The sequence below is a fragment of the Ciconia boyciana genome, chromosome 1 (genome assembly GCF_034638445.1).
Source record: "Ciconia boyciana chromosome 1, ASM3463844v1, whole genome shotgun sequence".
NCBI lineage: Eukaryota > Metazoa > Chordata > Aves > Ciconiiformes > Ciconiidae > Ciconia > Ciconia boyciana.
In genome coordinates, this window is record NC_132934.1 from 67972111 (window position 1) to 67997638 (window position 25528).

General features: G+C 44.4%; 1 protein-coding gene across 1 annotated transcript in view; it reads left to right on the forward strand.

The window, feature by feature from the left end:
• TMTC1 (transmembrane O-mannosyltransferase targeting cadherins 1) overlaps window positions 1-25528 on the forward strand; it is a 147799-nt gene that overhangs the window by 84936 nt on the left and 37335 nt on the right. The window contains exons 10-11 of the mRNA XM_072872770.1: window positions 13098-13262; window positions 21479-21592. Of these exons, the coding sequence (XP_072728871.1) occupies window positions 13098-13262; window positions 21479-21592 (279 nt within the window). The remainder of the gene's footprint in view (window positions 1-13097; window positions 13263-21478; window positions 21593-25528) is intronic.

Sequence of the window (25528 nt, forward strand, 5' to 3'; positions counted from 1 at the left end):
TTTGTATAAGCGCTAACACAAAAGGGCTGCTCATTGGTGTAAAACTTAGGCTGTGTAGGAGCTGTTGCATTTATTACAAGCTGCTTATGCAGTTAGGCTATATCTCTGTGCTCTGCTATATACTGATTTGCTTTTTGGGTCAAATCCTGCTGACTTTATTCATATCACTAGCCCTGCTTTTGTTTGCTGAGAGTATACCTGGAAGTATAGTGAGTGAAAGTTGTCCTCAGAGTTATTTTGCAAACGATACCCTCAACTAATGGATCTTGCATCATTTCAAATTAACTTGGAAATCAGATTGCTTTAAATTCATGTAACAGAAAATGAGGAAACACATGAAAGCGCAAAGCTATTAAGGAAACAGTCAGCTGAACACAGGGCTGTGTTGAGTGGTTGCGTTTCTGAATCTCAAAAGAACAACTGCGGAAAATACTTCAGCCATCAGCAGTTCCTCAGCCTCTTCCAGATGAGACTGCTGATATAATGAGAGGAGGGGCAATGAAGAAGAAAAAAGGATATGTTTGCGCAGAGAAAATTAATCAGCTTTAACATGTGTGCATATAGTTTGTATAATGCTTTTCATTTCCCTGAGGTGAATGCAAATATATGACCTACAAAGTAGGTAATTGATAGCTGCTGCTTTTTTTCAGGCAGGAAAACTGAGGCAGAAGGATTAAATGTTTTCTCCGGAGTAAGTCTGTCTCGGAGTCCCTGGATCTCATACTTTGCTCAGATCACTGATGTCCTGCTTTGCAATATTTGGTTTTTGCTCTTACCCCAGGCTAGCAGGCAGCTGTCATGAAAAGGGAAGGCAAACCCTGGCAGTTTGCGGGAGAGGTGGGCAGTTTCCAGCCAAAAGATCTGGAGAGAGCCGAGTTCTTGGCTCTGAGTTACCAAGAAATGAGCTGTCTTACGTCCTCTGGGTGCAAAATGACATGAGTGGTGAGGGGGACTTCTGTGAACATTCATGACTGTGGCAGAACAAAAATAATGTGGGTTTTTTTATTTGTTTTTGTTGTTTTTTTTTTTTCCCCTTGAAGCGTGGCAGTTTAATAACGATGGCTTTAGGAAGGGCTCGCGTTCTTTATTTAGAACAGCCTTTAGCAGTTTTCTTATGTTACGTCTTGAAAAGGGCTTTTCCTATCCTTTGCCATTCCTTCTCTAAAACTCAGTTGGCAACTCAGAGGTTGTTGTTCAGCTCTATTTACACAAAAGTCCTCAATCAGATGGAGAGAACTCAGTGATCTATGTTTTTGGGCTTATGCTGGAAGGTGCTTTTCTGTCTCTGTTTCAAGTAATAGCCTTTTATTAATATTTATGGATGTGACAGTTGCATATGTGTGTCAGAGCCTGAAGTCCTAATTCAGTGTTGCTCAGTAGTTACCTGGGCAAAATGTCAAGCATTTTCTTTTCAATAAAAGTTAAGTACGGACACAAGGATTTATGTAGAAGATGTTGTAAATAGAAAGGAACAAGGAATAAGCCTTTTGCTCAGTGTCTAATTATATGGCTGGGCCTTGCCTTCTGGGGATTGATGGGTATTTGGAACAATTCCTCTTCTGTCTGCAGCCATGCCTTGGGGGAGAGGGATATAAGCTAAGTCAAAATGGTTGAATGTTTTCTTTAATTGGCTTTAGCAAACCAGAAATATTTGGAGAAAATATTTTTTGTATTTAGTTTTCATTTGAGGGTTACAAGCACTTATTTGTTTAAATCAGGGATTTTTAATGATAGTATTACTTTAGCCTGAAAAATTTCATAGGAAAACAATTTATTGTCTTTCAACTTTTAATTTTAGTTTTGTTGTTGTTTTCTTATCCTTAAGAGGGGAAAACTTGTTTTCAGGAGTGATAGGGGTGTGAAATATGTATCTTAGGAGTGGTGGACAGGATATAACTCTAGAGGCCACAGTTTTCCAAAGAGGCATCACAATAAATAGCTGGATCAGTGAAAGACTTAAACCACTGCGGGTTTTTTCCTCTTCAAAATGTAGATGTAGTTATGCTTACTGCATATCTGCTAATGCTGTTCAGAACGCCACAGACAGCCTAATGGTTTGAAAATCCAGAATGACTGTGTGCATCCAGTTATTGTGAGCCGTGAGCAACTTGTCTGTACTTAAACAGGAGTGCTAGCTCTTCCTCTGTGTTGCCCTTCACCATGCAGAAACTGGAGAGGCAATGCAAACTCTTGGGCCATCCAGGAGCTGCCTGCCCTACTGACGTACCAGCAGAGCTGGGGTTGCTCTCGCCTCATGGGATTGGACCTTTCCTACCAGAGCAATTTGTATGTTTTCCTCATCTTTCACCGCTACCTTGATAGCAGTGGCTCCTGGCTGGGCTGCTGTATCGTAGCTGGACAACTTAAGCTGTTTTCACAGCCTCATATGAACCAACAAATCAACCAAAACATTGCTACATGGCTTATTTCCAATTTGCTGAAAGCAATAGGCAATCCAGTGGTATGTGCACCATTTTTATGGCAACTCATTCATGGTGGATATTGCAATGAGTGGGTTTCAGAGTGCACAGTTACTCTTTCCCAGCACAGGCAATTACGGGTTGCTGTCATTTTTTTCACCGGCTCCTCACTATATCAAGGGTTGATGTTGCAATCCTAATTGTCAATACTAGAAGATGAGATCACTGCTGTGTACAGGATGGCATTTGCTTCAGCATCTTTCTCAAAATCTGCAAGAAAGCCAGCATCCAGAAAAAAGTGCGCTTGTATTTTTCAGGAACTTAACACATCATGTTAAAGCTTTCCCTGTGCCATAGCAAAGCAGGGACCATATGAATTTTTGCCTTTGCATAGAGCATGTTTTTGATTCTTGGTGCTAATGCATTCGTTCCAATTAGTGTAATTCCATATATTATTAACTTTTGTAATTGGAAAAAAAAAAAACAAACCTGGTAGATAGTGGAATCATCTATAATTTTTATGAACCTGAATATCCCCGAGCAGGAGTCCCCTTTGCTTACGAGGCAGCCACTTGAGGATGGGACTTACTGGTGCTTCTCTTTTCTGGGAGCACGTTGTGCTCTCCACATTATCTTCATTTCCTTAAAGACCAGTTGTGTAATGGGGTGGTGGTGTATTTTCAGTTTCCTTTGCCACCCCTTTCTTTAACATTATTTGAAGCTACAAGTTCACCAGGAGCTGAATTCCTGTTTACCTATTCAGAATTCATTCAGTATTAGATCAGATCCCTCAAGGGATCATCTGAGTTACAGAAGAAGCTTCTCTTTTCAATTGGAGTCAAACCCTGACCCCAGCGAAGTCAGCAGTGAAAGTCCCATTGACTCCATGGAGCCAGTTTATCTGCTCCCCGATTTCCATTCAGCAACATAATTAAGCTTTTTGCTTGCTTTCAAGTTAAATCCACAATTCATTTGGGATTTGGATATGGAATCCAAGTTACAGCTGTTCCATTTACTTAAAAAACCCATTATTTCAATGCCTTACTGTATTGCTACTGTTCTTGTGAGGGCCCATGGAGCAGCCGAAATTCAGGAGCAGCGAACTGGATTCTATTCCCTGTAATTCAGCTGCAGACCTGAGGGCACTGGGAGGGGACTGGGAGGGCCTTATGTGATGGCAGTGGGCCAGACCCCAGCCCCAGCCTGGTCCCTCTTTACCGTGAGGGGTACCTGTCCCTGCTCCAGGACATCAATTCGAGCAGCGGTCTGCAAAATGGCTCGTGGCTGGAGGCGAGGAGGTTGGGACCTCGGCTGAGGCAAGCGACTCCGGTTCTGCTTCCCCATCTATTAAATAGGGGTAATAACTCCACTCTGCCCTTCGGAAGGGGGCAGAGAGAGTTCTCATTAATTAATGAGAATTAACTGCCTGTAGAAAGGCTGAACGCTGCAAGCAGCTACTTTTCAGATGCGTATCCAAACTTAAGCTCCTAGCTTTTGAAGGCTTACCCACCCCTATTAAACGCTTTAAGGAGAAATCAAAGCAGCCATCCTCTATTAATGCAGGCAAGAAATGCTGAGATGCTAGCGCCATATATTTTGGTAAAAGGCAGTAAAGACGTAGGAATAAAAGCTGAAATGATTCTGCAAAGCTGAAAAAGATTAGCTCATGGCGCGTTTGGTCTAGACTGCAGTCTTGCGTTATTTTAACTAAATTTAAAACATGCTTTTGAGAAACATGTTGTGTTTTGGCCATGTACAATCGATTCAGGAAGAAGCTAAATTTGTGTGGAGTATGAGCATTAATGGCTATACTGGAAAGATTTTTGGTTTTGTTGTGATGTATTAGGTTAAAGGAAAACCTTCAAGCGCATTTATTCTGCTCTTGAAAATAATACAGGTATATAAGGATATTGCTTTTAAAAATAGTAAGAAATTAAGTTAATGTCATCTTGTGGAAATAATCTACTTGGTCATGTTGATTAAAAGAGGAATTCTTATTTACAAATAAGAATTAGAAGATGGAACCCTTAGAAGACGCCTTGTGAAATTTAATAGAAAATAGTTTCTTACATGAAGTTTTGGGAGACTTGCGATGGAATTGAATGGGAAATTATGTCCCCACTATAGAATTCCAGAAGTTATTACAGTATTTTAATTAAAACTGTAGCATACTTACCCTTCCCCAGTAAAGTATATAAGATTTAGGGAAATTTCTGTGGAATCCCCGTGGAATTATATCAGATTTTTAATTTATAAAATGTTTTTTTTCCATAATGCATATAGTAATCAAAAGCCTGAAAATTTTCTGTATTACCTGTAAATATTTCAGATAGGAATCTGTTGGAAGTGAAATCTTGGACTCAAACACTCTAATGAAGTGAATTTGTTTATCACGTGACTTATTGGAAGGAAGGGAAGGGAAATATGTCCAAATGTTAAATAGCCATTCAAAGGTTAGCGAAATTGTTCCTTTCTAGTCCATATTTTCTCTCTAATAAGGAAAATAAGAGTTCCTGCATTTTGTCTAATTACATCATGTTCTGACTAGAGGACCACATTGTTAGTGGAGGTAAATCATTTTGATGACTTAGCCGATCATGTCTAAGTGTCTTTAATATAGGCCTGCATAGCTTTTAATTTAGAGCCAAGGACAAAGTCTAACACTAACTCATATGGTACTTTTCCAAATTAGATGTATTCTGCCAGTGTTTATGGTTCTCTATGTCTTTGTATTACGACTTACAGACCTTATTCCAGGAAAAGGCCTCTTAATTCTGGTGAAAATTCGACATTTTATTCAGCAGACTCAGTAGTAAGTTACGTATGCTGCCAGTTACTTGGTTGTCACGCTGATATTTCTGAGCTGTGAGGCTTGTTTTTTTCCAATGGGATTTATTTTGTATGCTAACTATTATATCTTGATGGTGGTTTTGAAGTCTTTTAAAACCTCTAGTAACCAAGGAAAAAAAAAAATATTAATTCCATGTTATCATTACTGGGAGATAGGCAATTTAAACAACACTCTTCCCTTTGTCCTCAAAACTCAGTACCAGTGAAGAAGCAGAGATGCATAGCGCATGCTGCTGTCTGCTTGCGTGTGACAGAGACACATCCCGCATCCTCCTTGCCTTTGGACATTTAGTCCAAAAACATGACTGTTCCAACAGGATTTTCCCTTATAGTCCTGACTGGTGGAGAAAGTTTTGATACAACATTTTCCCATGGAAAATACGACATTTTAGTTAACCCAAAACTTGTTGCCAAGGTGTGCTGACTACAGTGAAACTTCAGATAAAAAGGTTGGAAACAAAAGACTTCTCCAACCCAAAATGGAGTTTATGGTCAAAAGGACATGGACAACAGAAATGGACAGTTGGATGGATGTGGCCCAGAATTGCATCTTTGAGGAGGATGCTCATCTGAGAGTTGGGACATCAAGGTCCATCTGCCACACACCAGCATTTTTCCAGGATCGTTAGTGCTGGATCTACACCCTGCTGGATCACTCAATGGTGGCAGTTTGATCCAGACCTGATCTAGGCCCATGCTTGCACTCCTCTCAAATTAGCCAGCCTGTAACTTGCTGAATTTAATCTAGCCTCATACCAGCTGTGAGAGAAAATCTTGATCCAGCAGTAAGCTTGGCAGTACAAAGTAATCTTCTCAAAATTTCTGGAATACATTTGGAGCAGTGGACTGTGTTTTTTCCAGATCAGCACTTGGGCTTTGATGGCTGGAGAATTTTGGGGACCCCAGACTCGGAGCCCTACAAGTGCAGTCACTCACTGCATCCCCAGCTCTCAGCCTGCCCCGGCGCAGTGGTTTGAATCTGAGTGATCCAGGTTGCAGGGAGTGCCCTGACTTCTGAGTTTCTGGCCGTTCTGGGTGGCCTGGGTGCAAACCAGCACGCACATACAAATACACTATTTTTCCAGATGAAAACATTTTTTAAAAGTCCAGATTTTATCCTGTCCCAAAACAACTCCAGCCTTGGAAAACTTGACATTTTTCATAAAACAGCATCATTGCTACCCTGCCAGCACTGCTCATTGCTGGAGCTCCGTGCCTGAGATTGCTTTTTGGGGCGGAAAGAGCTACCCTGGCCATGCTTGTTTTTGCTAGCGCTTCCTTCTGCATCTGACTGCTGCGTAGTGAGGCAGGAGCAGCCCACATGGCATGCCAAGTGCGCTTTTTGCAATGAATTACTCCCCATTAGGGAAGTGTGAGCAGAGCCCATGAGTTTAACAGGGATGAACTGCCTTTTTCCCTTGCAGCAACAGCCCTGCCTGCAAGCTGCATTTCAGCTGACTTTGGCTCTTCCTCTCAGTGTGTTTCCTCAGCTCAGGCTGCAGAGCTGGAGCGGCTTGGACTGGGAGCACAAAAAGTGTGTCGTGCCAGGTAACATATGTGTGCTACTGGGGCTAGGAAGCTTGTGGGGAACTATAAAACCGAGAGAATCAAATGTTTGTGTTCAGCATTTAGACCTGGCAGCAGACACTGTCTTTCTCAAGGCTGCGCTCCCCGCTCTCTGAAGGGCAGCAGCAGCAGAGTATGCGCTTAGTTTAAGTCATGCACGCAAGGGTTAAACTTGCTTCAGAGCAGCTTGAAAGTGAGGGTTAGTTTTTATGGAGGGAAAGGGAGTCATCTTAAATAAGTGCTGGAAATCAAGAAGAAGGTTTGCAGCCCAGAAAGAGCCTCCGGGGTGAAATGTCAAAGCCCAGTGCCTTTTCTAGTCTCAGAATAGTTTTGAGATAATCCCTTTTGTAGCACTAGCAGCCCCTGAACAGGGCAGTATTTCTTCCATGCTTTGACAGGCTGCTTATAGGCAACTCTTTTCCTAGCTGATATGTATGTATGTACGCATCTGGGTTCTTATCTAGGCTGAGCTCTGAAATCTGGAGTAACTGCTTTGATGAAATCAGTGGATTTACTCCAAGTTTACATGTGTGTAGTTGAGATTAAATCAGTTTAAAAAAAAACCAAACAACTACTTCACAAGATTTGACATCGCCAAAATAACTATTGAAACGTGTGAGGAAGGCATCTTTTCTGCATAGTTTCTCCCACCCTTTTTAACTTCTGAGCTTACAGCCCTACTTGGGTGAGTTAGAGAAGGCTGGGGCTGCAGCGCTGGTGTCCGGCCAGGTTCCCTCTTGCGCCGTGCCTCTGAACTTCAGCACTCAGCCTGCTCTGCCCACGCGCTGCTCTGTGGAGTGGAAACCTGCAGTGTGCAAAGTTGCAACTCGGAAAGTACAGTAAGGTGCGTGACTAGAACATGCCTCGGGTTTCAGGAGCTTTCTGCAGCAGTAGGTCTCCAAGCAGTTTCTGGAGAAGGTAAGATGGTTTCTGATGCAGGCAGACTGCTGTAGCAGAACGTCCCGATAATCTTGGGCTGCGACACTAACCACATATGTCTTTGATTAGATACCATCGCCAAGAACCAAATGCAGCGAAGCCGTTCCTGACTTTTACTAAAAAGCGAGAAACCTGATCCATAGAGGGAGAGAGGAGCTGTGTGTAAGCATCCTCAGTAACAGCCTTGCCTTGGGAAAGGAGCCATAATGGCCAAAGAAAAGGTTGCATTTGTGATCTAATTACCCAGGAAGTGTTTGCAAATATTAAGTATCTGCTGTTTTGGCTCTTGTTTTAATCGGGCAATACATGTAGCGCACCATGGGAAACGGGGTCTGTGTGCCACCTCATTCCCATCTGCTTGTGCCTCCTCTCACTTCACTTCCTTACAGGTGGAATGATATTAACAAACCAAGGAAATTATAGACAAAAATCTGTCATTGCACAGCTCCCTGCATGCAATCTGCCAGAAACACATGGCAATGGCGCAGAGGGTTTGCCTGCTGGGCGCAGCCCTGCCCTTGCTGCAATTCAGGGCATGCCTAAGGTACCACTTTAGTACCGCGGGAGTCTGAAACGCGAGGAATCATGAAACTGTTGGCCTGTTGGTCCATTTGCCGAGCTTTCCTGCAGCATCATTGAATTTCTGAAGCTACAGGCTCTCCTGTAGTAAGTGAGCCTGCAGAAAAATTACTGTGTTAACCTGTCAGGCTGTTGCTCAGGTCCTGCTTTGTATCTGACCCCGGGGACCAAGCTGGCATGGACTTTTCACAGTGGGGAACAGTTGCTGTAGCAAGCTGTTGCTTATCCTACAGAAGAAAAAAAAAAAGCTTATCAGTTTTAAGTAATCCAGTGGAAAATTGACTTAAAAAAATAATAGTGGGTTGGGGATTTTGCGTGTTTTCCATTGTTTTGTTTTTGCTACAAAGTATTTCAGAAAAGTGCTTGCATGACAGGGGATGACAATGCCAAGAGAAAAGCCCTTCAGGAGAAATGGTCCCCTCCCTTCCCCTCCCTAGGAAATGCTAGAGTTAAAAAACCCAAACAAACCCCAAACCCACAACCCTACAGCCTCGATACATATGCAGATAGCTATGGAGATGTCTGGAATGTAGTACTTAAGAGTAAGTTTCTTGAGTGGCAAATAGGTCTTTGATGAAAGGTCCTTTTGAGACATATTCATTTTTTCCTGTAAATGTGTGTGAATAACATTTGATTTCCTGGTGAGCCAGCGCTAAAGTTTGATATGGAGTCGAGTCCGCTGTCACTCTGAGAAGGAAAGCTAATATATTTGAAATGTTCTCTGTGTTTGTAGGTGATGGCAGGGTCATGGCAGAGTTAACCACAAAGGAAGTGTGTTAGAGTCACCAGGCAGGTTACTTTAATTAGATAAGTGCAGTCACACATGTATGGGCTCTTCCCACCATGGCACCGCTGCCTGGGCTGCTGCCAAACGGGCTAAAACTCAGCTCAGCTTCAGGCGGCTTATCTGAAGCCTCATGAAGTTGGGAAGAAGGGAAATGGGATGAACTTGCATCCCATGGGTGAAGCACTGTGGGGGGACTCTCCAGGTCCAGCAACCGTCGGGGCATGCTGCCACTGCAGCGACTCCATCTTAGCAAGCTTGGTGCTTTACTGGTTCAAAACTTCATGGACACTCTACTAAAGCTAGTTTCAGTACTGGGACTGTGGAGTCTAGTGTGAAACAAGTGTGTTGTAGGGTATGAAGGATTATGCGTTTTTGGGACTAGGAAACAGTAATAATAATATAATTATGTTTTTTTTGACAGATGCTTAATACATTGGTGTGGACACTTTTTTGTGTTGTTTAGAGCAGACCATGGGATGTGGATTTGCCCTGATTTCACCATAATTATTTAGCCTTAAGGCAGAAATGTGAAGAGAGATGCGAAAATTACTAAGGATAATAGCTTTGGGGATGTTGCAGGGAGGAGTTGTTTTGCAAACAATTTGTGGCATGAAATCACAAATGCACATGCTTTCTGGTGGCCAAGGACATGTGAGTGCTTTCTGTACTTTGGGAGTCCTTGGACTGCGAAAGACCTGCAGCCAGGAATGTAGCATCTGCCCTCAGCCAGGGGATGGGCTTGAAATGACCTTGTCATAAAAAAAGCCATGCAAAAAGATGCGGCTCCACCTGACATCTGCACCAAAAGGTCCCTGACAAGATAATGTGGGCCTGTCCTCCCCACCCTTTCCTTGATGATCTGTGGCAGAAAATTGTCTGAAGTTTTCAGCCAAACTTACCAGGTTCTGAAAATAAAAGTATTCACCTACTTCATGCTTTCTGATCCTTTTCCTTCTTTTCCTTTCTTTTGGGTTCCCATGCACTTTATAGTGCAGGTACATTGGCTGTAGGCTAGTTAGGCTATAACTGTGGCACAACTATGACTCAGTCCTAATGTTGTCACAATTATCTCTATCTTATTAAAGTGTAAATCATGCTTCAACCCTGCCTTCTTTAGCATCACGCCTTTAACCTTACCCTTAGCAGCTTTGCAGTTTGGGATTCTGGTACGTTAGCTACGCGATCCCCTTCCAGCAGCCATTTGGGAACCCATTCCCCTCTGCATTTGTACTTACTGCTGGATCCTGTAGTCTTGCTGCCTTGCTGAGTGTGGATGTAGAGTCTGCCTTTGGGTTACTTACCTGCTTATCTCTCAGGGAGTCCTGTGGGCTTTTCAGCAAGACACCTTGGTTTACATTGAGTACTTGCCCTGGACTGCAGCTTCATTGCCTTGTTTGCCAGTCCCCTGTCAGCAGAGCAAATCACTTTATTGCCATGTTCCGGGTTCCTGCTCTGTAAGAGAAGAATTGCAGCAGTCCTTCCTTACAGAAGTGCTTTGGGAGCGCCCAATGGAAAGTGCCATGTGGAGCTGGGCACTGCTACGTACCTGCACTGTTGTCGTTGCCAGTGCAGCTGGGATGGGAGCTGTGGCCTGAGATGAACCCTTACTCCTCTGTAGCATCCAGCATCTCTCCGTAACTATTGTGGCAATGCAGGCAGATGTTCGAGGGTAGCACCTGGAAGCAGCACCTTTGCAGTGGCTGTGTAAGCTGTAATGCAGGGCTGGATGTGGTCCGGACAAGCAGACTGAGTGCTGCTGCTAAGGCAGAAATTCCCAACAGCTGGGGCAGGGTTTGACATAAATACCAAGACATTAACGTTTGCATTTTTTGTTTTCTGGATGCATTCACGATTCTGTTAGAAAAGGCCTGTTCTTGAAAATGTGAAGGTGTAGGGAAATTCCTTTGAAAACAGCTTTGTGCTAAAGCAATTAAATAATGTCAGATAATTAATTCCAAGGGAAGGATTAAATTGCTGAAAGGCAAAATAACAGAGTGAAAACTGTCTGCAGGTTTTTGAGGCATTTCTTATTGGAAAGGGAGGGCTTATTACCGAGATTAGCTTTTCAGAGGTTTTAAAGTAGGGTTCAATAGCTATAAAGGCTGGATCGTTTGGCACCAGCATCTTGATTTGTAGCTCTACATGTCTGATTGCAGTTAATGTAGGTGCAATAAACATGTGTGCAAAAGAATTCATGGAAAAAAACAGTGCAAGTGCCATAAGAAATGTATTGCAGCAAAATGCAAGCATAGGTAAGTGAAAAAAAAATATTGGTACCCACTTCCAAAAAATGGGAGAACTCTAAAACAACAGTGAAGAAGTTTTGAATGATCGCCAGATCTGATGTTGTCTCTGGATTTGTCTCCTATGTGTATACCTCTCCCAGTGTCCTATACGGCACCTGTACTGTGCCAGAGACAGCACCACTGCCTGGTGCAGATCAGTACATACAAGAGAGGCACTTTTTTCCCTCAGTAAAAGCAAGAATTATTGTCCCTCTCCATCCTTAGGAAGCCCAGGCAATAGCAATGTGCCCAGCCTTCCAAGAGGGTACAGAAACTGTGCTGAGAAGCACGCTCGCAGCTCCTCAAAGATGGACATTTTTCTTTGTCTGATTTCCAGATTGACTTTTGCCATGTTGTGTGGTTGCTTGTAAGGTCACCTCTGACAGGGGAATTGTGTTCTTAGTTTTTCTTGCCTCGTAGCAGTCTCGCTGGGAAGTTGCTTGGATGTCTCAGTACAGGCCAGGAAAGCCTGTAGCTCTCCGGCTGGAGCGCAGGCAGGTGCGATGAGCTCTCTGCCTGAAGCCTGCCTGCGTCCAAGTGGAGGATTCAGCTGGGGTTCAAGGTGTGCCGGTGTCTCAAGAGGGCTGCTCTTTTGTCCCTGTGTATTGGTGGTTCCCAAGTGTTATTCCAGATCCTTCTGCTCCCTCTTTTCTTCAGCGGGAGCTGCCTGGACTAAGATAGCTTTTAAGTCTGAAACTAAATCAGGTGCTAAGTAACTGCATAGGAGAGTTATAGATAAGATAATGAAATTCCTCAGGCAATAGGAATTGAAATTCCTTTCTAAAAATGCCAAGCAGAATTAGCAGCATACTAAGTACAGCAACCGAAAGCACTCCATTTCCAACTCAGAGGGGCATCATTGGAAGAATTAACATAACACTTGAATTGAAGTAAATACTTACTGAATTGGTTTAAAGTTATACAGGAATGAGGCTTCAGTTCACAATGCGTTTCGCTTCACAGAAAATGCCTTGGTAGTTATGCGCGGAGAGCCAGGAAAGTGCCGGGCGGCTGGGCGCTGGAGAAGACCAGTGTGTGGTTTCATGGAAGGGCAACGGGGAAGCTCTGCTAACCCATCTCAGCTGTTCTGGACTGAGCACTAGAAGGGACGGGCTGGCCCTGATGTAGACGTGCAAGACCCGGGCAGGGACTCCTGCCTTTTCACGTGGCCTCTGCCACCCGCTCCTGCTGGGGCGTTGGCTACAACTCTCCCTCTCCCGCCTTGGCTTCGCAGTTTGTAAACTAGAATTAATAGCAGCCGCCACTGGGGTTGTTTAGAAACTTCCCTGGGTTAAAATGCTTTTCACTTGCACGCCGCTCCAGTAGCGCTCAGTATTACTGTTATTACATGACGCTTTCTTAGCTTGCTGTTCAGAAAAGCAGCTGCCTTCCGCAGGCTGGTGTAAGCTACCATTATGCTGGGTTGTATTATGTACGCTACTGTACTTCTGGCATCTGGGTCTATTATTTAGATTAATTTGGAAATTGTGTAGTGAATTGAGGAAAACCGCTGTTGAATTGGAGTTTGTTAGCCCAGAAAATATAATTAGTCCAAAACCCCCTGTAATTGTGTAATAAATGCAATACTGAATGGTCTTGCATATAAACCAGAGTGCTGGAATATAACTTTCAGTACCTTTTCCTTTTTTTTTTTTTTTTTTTCCTTTCCAGTATGGGGTACTGCATCCTTTTTGTCCACGGCCTAAAAAAGCTGTCTACATGGTTAAATAAGTGGAGGATTACTGTTCTGACCCTCTTTGCTTTACTGCTGTTGCTCTTCTCTTGGAAGACCGTGAAACAGAACGAAATCTGGCTGTCACGAGAATCCCTTTTCAGGTATGAGTAATCACGGGAGAACACTGGCATTTTTGTATTGTTTAAAATAAGTTTGTTCCATGGAATAGTTTTCTTTAGCGTGAATCCTGCTATTGATGCATTGCTGTGATTAACATTTTGATTATTATAAAATAACACCTACTTTCTGTTTTCTGGCAACTGTGCAAAAACTGGCGTCAGCACTTTTATATGCTTATGCACAAACTTTGGTTCTGGCAATTGCATTTTTAAGGCACGCTGTTTTTAAATAACTTCAGTTCTGTAGATTTACCAATAATGTAACACTTTCCCTTTTAAAGACATAGCAAAAGTTCATTGCAACCCTCCAGAACACCATAGTAACGCTATTGAATATATTGAATTTTCTTTAGCGACGTTCTTAATGACAAAAATGAAATGCCATGAAGTGCCAAACTTAATGTACCATATTTCATTTTATTTGATTACTCTTTGCCAAACAGCTCTCTTTACAACCTCATTTATATATTTTTTTGCACTGAAACATACTGTTTCATTTTGTGTTTTGCTAGCAAATGTATTGCATTTGCCTCCAGCTGCTTTCAGCAGTTGTCTAATTGTGAAGTAATTGCAGAAACGCAGGTGATCTGCACATGGGTTGCTTAGCTTTATTTTCTAACTTATTGGCCAGACAAAAGTTTAATTTACACAGTACTGAAGAGTATGAAATTATTTTTTATGTGTACCCTTCGGTCTTCAGGAAACACTATTGAAGTGGTTGGAGCTCTGGTAGGGGGATTTTTTCAAAAAAATCTGGAACAAGGGTTTCTTCGCTCTGACATGATTCATTGCCCGTCTCCCTGAAACGCTGTTTGCTGTTCAAACAATAGCAGCCATGGTGACCGGTCTGGGCTTGCGCAGCGATCCCCGTGAAGCGCACCTCCAGTCCGAACCTTTCTGGCTAACGGTGGCTGCTCAGAGGAAAGCTGGACACCTTTCCAAGTTGGATGACTCTCTTGGGGGGGTGAGAAGGCGGGGTGAGAAGATGGCAATTCCATACGCCGAGTTGCAGGCATCATCTGGTATCGCGTTGCATACAGTTGTGATCACCTGTGTTTAAGAACGATGAAGTCAAAGTGGAGCGGATGACAGGAGGACATCTCCTCCCACTAAGCAGCACTCTTGGGATGATATGGGGTGCCAGGGGGTCTGTCGCAGAAAAGGAGGCTAAGGTTATGTCTGCTTAGTTGGCCACAGATGGACTTCTGTCCACCCTACCTCTATTCAAAGCAAGGTGGCCATCTGCAAACCAGCTCAAATGCAGAAAAGATGCCACTGCTTCAATGAAGCACTGAGCTGGAGCTAATACGCCTTGCCTCAAGGTAGGGATTTGGTGTTGCCCAGGTTAGTATGCAGGGCTTGGTGGCTTGGGTCGAGCTGGCTCGCTCTTCAGCTCAGGTCTTTTGGGGACAATTCCAAGAGAGCAATCTGCCCTGGGCTTTTGAGGAGCAGGCAAGAATGTCAGCGTGCTCCTGCTGGGGCACCTCATATCATGGCCTGCTCCTGAGAGCAATCAGCAGCAGATGCTTAGAAAAGCAATGTAAGAACAGGGCCAGCAACAGTGATGCTTCTCTCTAGTCCTTTCCCAGCTTGCAGTAATCTGCAGTTTAAAGACTTCCTGAGTCAGGAGTTACTTGCTTTTTTTGCTTTTAACAGCCACTGATGGACTTTTCTTCCATTAATGTCTCTGACTGCTTTTTCGAATCTATTTATAGTTTTGGCTTCTACAGCATCCTGTGCGCTGGGCTCTGTCGTTAAGTTATACAGTGTGCACACTAAGATTTCCCTTCTGTGTGCTGTGAGGCTTCTGCCTGGTCATCTTGTTTGGTGTCCCCTAGTTCTGGTGTGCTGAATGAGTAGTGAGTAGCATTCAGCTCGTCACTTGTCCTCTGACTTCTGTGCCTTTACCCCCATGCCCTCACCTCATCCAAGGCTGTCTCTTTTTCATGCTGGAGTCTGCTGGTTTTGAACTCTCTTCATACGGAAGCTGTTCTGCATTTCTGATCCTGTTTGTCAGTCTTTGCTGGATACTTTCAAACTCTAATCTGTCCTTTTGAGGAGACCAGAATCACCTTTCAAGAGATATGTGCAGCACAGTAACATAGGACTGCTTTCTGTTTTTTGTTCTCTTCCCCTACTAATTCCTGATCTTCCACTTGCCTTTTGTGACCTCTCCTAAGCACTGGGTGATATTTTCACAGCACTATCCACACGAACTCCAAGATATCTATTGTGAGTCAAAGTGTCTTGATTTATAGACATCAGTCTGTGTGCAGATTTATGCAGATTTAGAGTATGTGTGTACACACTCTCTGATAGTTGTGCCTGTACCAGAATTGCATTTCATCTGCCATCTTCTTGCCCAGCCTTCAGTACCATGGAGATCCTTCTGCAACTCTTTGTAGTTAGCTTTAATTCCTGCACTGTCATTCACATCGGTGTCATCAGCAAACGTGTCGTCTCCCTGTTTGCTCCCTTTTCCAGATCCTTTGTGAACACATGAAGCAACTCAGATGCCAGTGCATGTCTCTTGGGAACCCTGCTTGCAGTCTTCTCCAATTGTAAAGGCTGTTCATTTACTCGTGCTCTTTGCTTGCTGTCTTTTACTAGGTATTGATTCACAAGAGGACCTTGCCTCTTACTCCGTGATGCCTTTAAGAAATTGGAAGTCTTTAGTGAGGGATTTTATCAAAAGCCTTTTTGAACATTCAAGTGCACAACATTGATGTATGTGATTCTGACTGACTGACTGTATGTGATTCTGGATTTTCATAAAACCTTTCCATAGTTTCAGTACCACATACCTGTTGAGTCCACCAAAGAACAACAGATCTGTCCACCCAACTTCTTTCTGCAAAATACAAGGTTAATTCTTCTCTGTTGCATTGTGGTTATCCAGAAGTTTGTTAGAACTAGTCTTTATTATGGTTTTCCCCAAATTACCTGGAATGGAAATCAGACTTGCTGGTCTGTTGCCCCCCAGATCCCTCCCCTAGAGCCAAATGACATCATGTTCATCACCTCCCATTTCTCTAGTGCCAAGCCTCATTTAAATGATAGGTTACATACTACAGCTAATAGCAGCTTCACGTTTGATTTCCTTTGGATGCATACTACCAGGCCCAATGGATTTATAACTATTCTTGGTGTTGATTTGTTTTAAAGCCTCTTTTACTGCCACTTCGGTTTGAGACAGTGCTTCGGACTTGCCCCTGTAAGGAAAGGCTCCCGTGTGGCACCCTCCTTCAGTTCCCCTGTAGTGAGCACTGGTGCAGATAATCTATTTAGCTTTTCTGCTGTGGCCTTTTCTTCTTCAAGCACTACTTTTAGACCTCCATCATCTATTTGCCTTAGGGGATCTTTGGCAGGTTTCCTATATCTGATGTATTCCATTATTAGCTTTGATGGCTTTAGCAAGTTTTTCCTTAAATCTCTTTTGGTCTGCCAAATTATGGTTTATGTTTAACTTGCTGAAGTTTATACTCTTTTCCTTTTTCCTTCTGTAGCTGTGACATTCACTTTTAAAGGGTGTTTTTCATTTCTCATAGCCTTCTTTACTATGCTGTTTAACCATATTGGCCTTTTTGGTGTCCTTTTAAGATCTTCTTTGATAGGTGTTATACATCTCTCGTGAGTCTGTAATACAGTAGGACTCTTCTTGCTGATGGGAAGGAAATGCAAAAGAAGAAGAGTATAGCAAGAAGATAATGTAATCCCAGGAGTGGGAGGTCTCCTCTTTGGGGCAGAAGGAGGAGGCTATATATAGGCTGATGAGGAAGAAGTGGATGGAGGCATGTGCAAGAGCAATAAATTAGAAAGGACAGAGCAGGAGGAGGAGATAAGGAACAGTAAAGAAGTATGAGGTAAAATAATAAGGAAACAGAGCAAATCTATAGATGTGGGAAGGGAGACATAAATCAACCTACTTGGTTGTCTCTGTGTGTGTTGAATTTTTTTTTTTTAAGAAGTATGTGCTGAGAGAGTCTTTACTCCCATTCCTAGTTCTTCATTCTTCTTCAGTTGCTGCTTTAATTAATTACTGATTTTTCCCTCCTCCTACTTTTTTCCCTTTCACCTCTACTTTCCATTCCTCCATTTGCTTGGATGTGTTTCTTCAAGGTCGATCTGTCTCGATTCCCTTGGCTGAGACCTGTTCTCTTATACACGCTTTCTCTATGCTGGTCCAGGAGACAGTGGTATACTCAGCATGTTATCAGTTTTGTGTTGTACCCCATTTTGTCCCATTCTCAAGGCTTACCCAGCTTTGACATTGTGTGGCAGCACTGTTGCCATCTCTGGGCCATCCTGACTCTCAGTCTCCAGCCCAGGGGCCAAGTTTTCTGGAGGCAGGAATCCCACCAGGTCCTGGCTGATAGGAGCAGTGTGGGGAAGGATGCTGCTGTCTGAGGAAATGATGGATCGACACATAGGTGCACAAGCATATATGCAAGGACTAAATGAGAAGCAAATGAAACACAAGTATAAGAAGTGGCCAAAGACAGAGAAATCTAGTTATTTGAGGCATATTATTCCAACAGATCTCTAGAAGCCCCAAGCAGTGTTTTACTGTATTGGCAGGTGGGCAGGGAGGGCTTATTTGTTAAATATTTAAGGAACTACCCTATAGAGCAAATGCACAGGCCAGGAGGTCAGGCTCCAACCATGGTCAGTGTTAATGTCTGAAGCCAGGGAGAGGGCAGTGAGGGCTGTGGGCTAACCTCTGTGTGCACTGTACTGGCCTTTTCAAGGTTTCTCAAGCTGCCACGTTTCCCGTTGCTCCTGAAAAGCATCTGCATGCACTGCCCATGTTTGTGACAGTGCCTGGAAACGCAGTTGTAACCAGCAATGGAACTGTACAAAAGTGGCACTTTCTTAGTCAGCAGTTTTCCCTCCCAAGCCAGGTCTGCTGACTTCAGGAATTTGCAAAAACCAACCCAGCCCCAAAGGTGGCATTTACTGCTGTGTTATTTTGTTAATTCTGAAAACTAGCTCAGCTGAGGACAGCAAGTCCTCTTGCATTTTGTGCATCTTTTATAGACCAGTTTAATATGGCTCAACATTGATATCTGTGAAATCGATACAAGGGTAGGAGGCCAAGGAAAGTGCTTGTTTGAGTCATCCAGAGAATAATTTGCTGTAGAGAACCCTTATTGCTGACAATGATTCCCAAAGCAGAGGAGACCCCATCTGTCTCCCAGGGCGCCTGCTGAGGCAGGAGAGGCCTCATTTCCTTGTAAACTGAGTACTTTTCATATGGAAATCAGAAAATCAATGAAGCCCCTGCCCTGCACCCAGTCGCTTTGCAGAGCAGAACATGCACTTAGGAAAACAACAGAGGGGATCACAGGAAACTTTTCCCAACTGAAGTGGGATTTGGGTAATGCTGGTATTTGAGGTTGGAAAATACCAGTGGTATTTTATTTCTCTGATTTACGGCTAATAGGCTTTTGCCTTTCCATGGAGAGGAAGTGTTACGTAAAAGGGTTTGCCTATTGTTTATTTTCCATTTATGTCGCTTACTGCTGTCGTAGAAGTCAAAAGGAAAGGAAATCCTCCGGAGAAGTGACGTCCGATCTCAGTGGGCTTGTTTCTGGCTGGAGCCAGATCTGTGTCACAGGTTTTCAGAAGGGCACATGTGTGCCGGGCTGGGGAAGAGGGAAATAGGAGAGTTTGGAAAAGCATGTTGGAAAATTAGATTGAAATTGTCAGAGACTAGGGGCTTGCGGGAAGCAGAAATGGAAGAACATTGTGTTCTGCTTTGTTAGTTATACTCCACCCTTTCCTGCTTGGCTTTTGTTCTGGACGTTATTGTTTTCTCTGTCAACGAGCAAACAGCGTACTCGGCTGGTCAAGAATCAATTAGCAGGAGTGTTTGCCTAAACTCTCCTAAAAAATCCCCTCCGCGTCCAGCGCTGTGTTTGCTACTGCCTCCCACAGCACCGAGACTCCAAGCAGCCTCAGTCATTGCTACGTACATCTGCAAAATGAAACACCCCCCGTCCCCGCCCGTGCAAGGAGAATAAATAGGTCAGGGAGTGCGAGTGGTGTGATGCAGAAGGGAGCATCCTAAGAACCCAAACCGATTTCTGTCTTTCCTATGTCACCCCCACCCCACCAGAAGCATGCAGATGAAAGAAGTTTTATTAGTGATGTTTTAATAAATGTGACCAGCAGGATTAATAATAAATTCTACTTAAAGGGAAACAGTCCAGAATTAAAATATTTAACCATATGCATCTTACTGTTAAACCGTATCTCATTAGAACTGAAGTACTTGTGCATATGTAATGTACTCCTCACCGTTAACTCAGTTTGCTCTGTTTCAGCAGGGACTGTAGCAGAGCCAGCAACTCATTGCACAGAGCTCTGAGAAAGCAGCAGTTTTGAGTGCCTGTCCGTGTCTCTGCCTGTAACGGTGGTGCTGATGTAATGAAACCCTCTCTGTATAAGAATTAATATTCCAGTAATGCCCAGAGGTTGTAAGTGTCTAGTTAATAGCTCCCAAGGCCAATGGAAATTAACACAGCCATAGCAGTCACACATTACTTGCTGCTGGTGCAGTATATCTTTGTGAAAACTAATATAGAAAATCATTCTCTTAAGAATAGCATCAATTAACTGATTTAATTCAGCGATTAGTCACAAAATGTCTTATTCCTGTAGTGCTCCCAGTAAGTAATTTGGAAATACCTGATGATTAGGAAGCCAAGTGCAAGGTGTATTTTTAATTTCAGTAGGCAAACCGTGGCTGTGTTGTGCTGAACTCTGTAAGGCAGCCGTGGGCGAAGCTTTGGAAGCTCTCACAAGTAGTCATTAGTGATGCTTGATACCACTGGCTGCAGGTAACCAAAAAGATATTGTATTTGCCACTGCGAGTCTCCAGTGCCATTTTACAATGAAATCCCCAACAAAGGGTTTCTGCAGCTGTGGGTGCGTTCTCCCCACAGGAGAGGGTGTGCACCCCACTTGTAGGGGTTGTGTGCGACCCTGTCTTGTCATGATCAACTTCCATGCCCACCAAAGTTAAACAGGAGAGACAGACAAGGCAAAGCAACAAGACTTGGGAAATTCCTAATCCCTGCTTTTCCTACTCGAGGTAGGAGGGTCAGAGATGATGGGGGGAGAAAAGATAGCAGCTGGCAGGGATCTCCTTGTGAGCAAGAAACAGCGATTTGTCTGCTTTTACATGAACAGATTCATCCATCCTTATTTCCCATTACCTTAGAGAGCCCCTATTTATGTGCTGGAAAGGATTGCCCCGTTAAACGGAGTACCGACTTCTCTGGATTCTTGCAGGGAAATGTTTCCATGGCGTACGTGCTCCTGTGATTTCTTTCCCTCTTTAACCTTGAAATGGCATTTCCTCTAGCTGTGCAAGATGTACCTTGCTTTCTGTGCTCTTAATTAAGTAAATAACCATATGCTTGTTATTCTCCTTTTGTCTTTGTGCCCTCATTATTAATTCCAAATGTTGAGTCCGCTCTACGTGGCAGGGGAGATGAAGCAGAGGAATGGGGTGGCTGTGCAGCCACATGCCCACAGTCATATGTTATAACGTGAGAGTGTATAACTTGCCAGCTAAGGGTGAGAGTCCCATTAGTCCTCACCTCCTGGCCATAATCTGCTCAGCGCTAAGCGGTGCATACGTGCTGGCTGGCTACTCAGAGTATGCTATGCATCCCCTCTAGTGGCTGATGCATATGGAAAAGGTACCTTCTTTCTGGTACCTCCAGCCAACAGATTTAAATCAAGATTTTCATAAGGTGCTTCGTGACACTCAAGTTTAAGCACAGAGGCTGTTATGGCTATATTATAAAAAGAACTATATACTTTCCTCTCTAAATATTAGCCTTTTTTAGGGTCTTTCAATTTAATAATTCAGATTTTGAAATATGACAGCACCTGGCCACAGGGAGTATTGCAGTGTTGGTGCTCGAGGTGCCCGCGGTGGCAGCGGCCAGGACAAGTTGAATTGCTGCCATATATTTATGTCCACCTGGGGCATGTGATGTGCCGGTTTGTGGGGCAAGCTTGAGGTTGTAACATGAGTTGTGTTGGCATGAGTGTGCAGGAAGTGACAAGGCGCTCAAAATCCAAGCGAACTTTTCAGAAAAAGGGACCGTGAGAAGAAGGTAGACCTCAGGGAAGGTGGGGTAACCTGGCTGCTAACACCATCCTGCTTCTGTTCCTCTTTGCAGCTCTGGAGTGAAGACCCTGCCCCACAACGCCAAGGTGCACTACAACTATGCCAATTTTCTCAAGGACCAGGGCCGTAACGTTGAGGCGATCTACCACTACAAAACTGCTCTCAAGTAAGTCCCTTGAGGGCCTGGTGGGGCTCCGGCTGTGCGGTGCAGCCTGCCATTAGCCCAGCCCTTCCCTGCTGGGCGTAGGGTGAACTGCCTGCTCTTCACCCCCAGCTCCCAGGGGCAGCTCAGCTTTTGGAGGCTGGGAAAGTTCCCTGGCTCAGTGTTTGCATGTCATTAAATGAGGTAGCCTGGCTTCCCTCCAGCTCCACGTGTGTGTATATGTGTGTGTGCGCACGCTTCAATATATGAGATAGAAATGTTACCATAGCTACACGTTGAGCAACGAGGTGTCATTTACTCGGCTGAATGTATGCTGGTAAGCAGGAGGTAGTTGTCATAAATGCATTTTCAGGTTCCTGGGCCATTTATCTTAGTAAATTGTTAATGGTGCATGCCTGGAAAATGCCAGTGCTGTAGCCATCTGAAGTGCAGTAATAATAACGGTACTTACTACTTGTATTGAGGCTTCTGTCCACAGAGCTTTGCATGAACACTAAACTAATTGATCCTGAAAATGCTCCTGTGCAGTAACAGGGTAAATATCATTACTGTGGTTTTGTACAGGAGGAAGCTGAAGCAGGAGGGTGAATTGCCTTGCCCATAGATGCATGGTAAATCTGGGCCCAGGGTTGGGCTGTAATATGGGACATCTCCTGTGGTATCTCTGAAGGACCCTCCCGACCACGTGCGGATGGGGTCACTCCCTGCAAGCAGCATCCCTCTGCTCGCCGCTCCTGCTGGTGCTGTTAGTGCAGCTCAGCTGGGGCCTCGGCTGCTCCCTGCTGCCCGGGCAGCGCTCGGTGGAGCAAGCAGGTCACCCCAGTTCCCAAAACCTCTCTGCTCTGGTCCCGGGGGCTTGGGAGAAGGGACAAGCCCCTCAGGGGAATGAGCGCAGGGAAAAGGCGGGGGGCAGGGGGCGTGGCAAGGGAAAGCAAACATGGAGGGTGTAGATAATGTCTTTGGGAATAAAAGCATACGTGGGAAGGACAGAGAAGGTGAGGAGTGGCTCTGATGGATAGCAAGGGCAGAGCTCTACTCCACAGAGCACGTCAGGAGGTGCAAGAAATGTTCTTTCCTGACACGTGGTGTGGCAGGAAACTCCAGACATTGCATCAATGTTTTGTCTTCTGGCCAGCTGACAGGGTTATACCAATGGCCCTCCAAGGGCTCCTAACCCACCCAGGTTAAGCTGGGAGGACAGGAGTTCATTGTCACCGAGGAGGGTCTAAACCTGGGTGAAGGTGATTTTTAGCTTTTTTGAGCAGCATCCTGTTCTGTTATACTATGCTGACCATTTAAGAAGTAATTTAGAAAAACCTCCATCATATTTTTTAATGTTTCCAGGAATGGAAAATCCAGCACAACCATCAATAAATCGTCCTGAAGGTTAGTTACCTTGGCTGTTGAAAATGTCCTCCTTTATTTTAAGTCTGATTTGTTTAACATCAGCTTCCAGGCATTGGTTTTGTTTACACCTTTGAATGCCACGCTGAAGATCCCATTACCAAAGTCTTCTGAGACTTTGGTAATGGGACCAAATGAGACCAAAGTCTCAGTTTTCCATAGAGTGATCAACTCCTCCCTCAACCCGCTGCTTGATACATCCCACTCATGTAGCTGCTGGTGTTTTCAGTGTTATGCAAGTTTCTGCAGTCCTCCAGTCATTCCTGTAGCTAGTCTCTGAACTTTCTTCAACTTACCAGAAAAGTCCATTGCAAGTTAAAAAGAAGAGGGACTAACAAAAATTATCCAAGCCCTGCAGTGAATGTGCTAGTGCACAGAGTAACATAACTGCTCCTACCGACATTGCCTCTGCTTGTGTAAATGGGATTTGCTGACAAAAGATATTGCTCTTCTCTAAGTCAGCAGCACCCATTTATTATAATTATAATGCTGTCTTTTGCTCTGCAGTATTTCAATTATGAAAGAGTCTGTTTTGAGAACTGATTGCAAACATTTTCTCAGCTTTATTAGATAGCATTGTTTGTGCTGATGGTACTGTTTATAGAGCATCCGAAGCCTTATCAGGGCTTGGAGCCACACAGAACCAGTCATGCTCTTCTCTAGGTGCTTGGCATCTCAGTGGCACCAGTGCTAGTGCTCCACTTCCTTCAGTAGTTTCAGGATGAGTTGGCACTTTTGAAAAGCAAGCCCGTGTCAAAACCTTCCGTGTTCGCTATCTGACCTGGCAGTGCAGACCAGGAGTTGGGGGTCTCCTCCTGGCTCCATCACCGGGAAGCTGCATTACTTGCTCCCACCACCTTGTCTCTCTGCACTTAGGCTTTCCTTATTTTTACCCCTTCTTCCCACCTCTGTCACAGGGAAATTATTTGGGGCCTGTGTAATAAGCAATAAAACTGTGCAAGTAAAAAGTGTAGTGTGTTCTCCTGTTAAGAATTACATTCCGTGTTTTCCCCTCAGACATACCCCTTCTGAAATGCCTGGGGGCTGTGTGCAGGCCTTGCAGCCTCCACTAGGTGCCTACGCATGGTGGCTGTGTTGAAGCAGTGGACAAGGTGATGGATGTGGGACAGGCAACATGATGGTGGCTATAGTGCAAGACCCTAGATGGGTATCACAGATAAGAACAGATTTCACGTCCAAGCTATTTACCCATCCTCACAGACTCCAGCTGTGCAATCGCTGCTCTGATTGTAGACCAATTACTCTACAATTAGAGAGAAGGAAGTAGTAGCTGTAATATCCTGACCAGATTTTGATGGTTCAGAGTATTTTTGGCCGCTGGCCTGACCTGAAAATGGAAGAACAGCTGGGAGGCTGAAGCACCACTCACTCTCTGAATTTCCTCATCGGGGAGCAGGCAGACCAGCTCAGGTGGTAACACAACAAGCTTCCCTGATTTCCCCCAGGTGCCCCTCACCAGGTTTCTGCTCTCCGGGTGAGTCCAGGTGGATCCACACTCCCCAGATTACAGAAAACACAAGCTACTCAAGAGGCTTTGCAATCTAGCAGCAGCACTGTCAGAAGTATGGGAGATAAAAATATATCTGCCTGGTGCGTGGTGAGCAGATCAATAAGGGAATTAATAAGGAAATGGAGTCAATAAGGACACGGACTGCTGCCACTGCCACCTGGGAGCTCCTGGGAGGTAGGAGAGGGAGAGCAGCATTGCCCCGTACCAGCTCCATCTGAGGCACGTGGGCAATGGCTCATCCATCATTCCAGCTCGCTTCTAAAGCTTGTGCCAAATTACAATGTAGGTCTGCTTGATCTCTGGTGAATGAGTTTAACTGTTTGCTAAACAAAAGTGATCTTGTCAGTCTGCACTCGCCTGCTTGGACCGCTCACAATTACCATTCCACCAACGTAACGATGCGTTTCCACGCGCTGCTTCTCTGCCAGAAGTGTCGGTTGCCATGTAGCTATTTAGTGAAGCAACCCATTGCTCCTATGAAGTAGGCAGGTGATGTTGTAGCTATTGCTGTGGGAAAGGATATTGAAGTGCACACAGGTTATGCAGTGAAATAATAGCAATTGAGACTAAATCTCGGGAAAGTTGATCCCTGGTGCTTCAGTCGCTTGCTCCCATTCCTGCTCTCAAAGGCAGGCAGGATCCTCTGCTGGCACATGTTGGTGTATCTCTGTTAACTTCAGGGCAGATAAATGGTGGAGGAGAAGAATGTGTTTTCTCTGACAGCGAAACTGCAGGGCAGGTTTCCAAGGCAAACTTGGCAATAGATCCTGTCAGCCACCTGTTGATGTCATTGCAGGTGGCCCGTCAAAAAACTCATTCCTCACCCCAGCCCCAGGGCCGGTGACACAACGCCCTGACTTAGGCTTACGTAATTAGTGCAATCTAATCATGCTGTCCAAGAGCAGGGGAAATGAAAACTGAAATGAAATGCAAAAAGTATTTGAATTGGAGAGGGGGAGAATGAAAAGAAAGTTCTGTGTACGTAGGAGAAGCTCCTCCTGTAC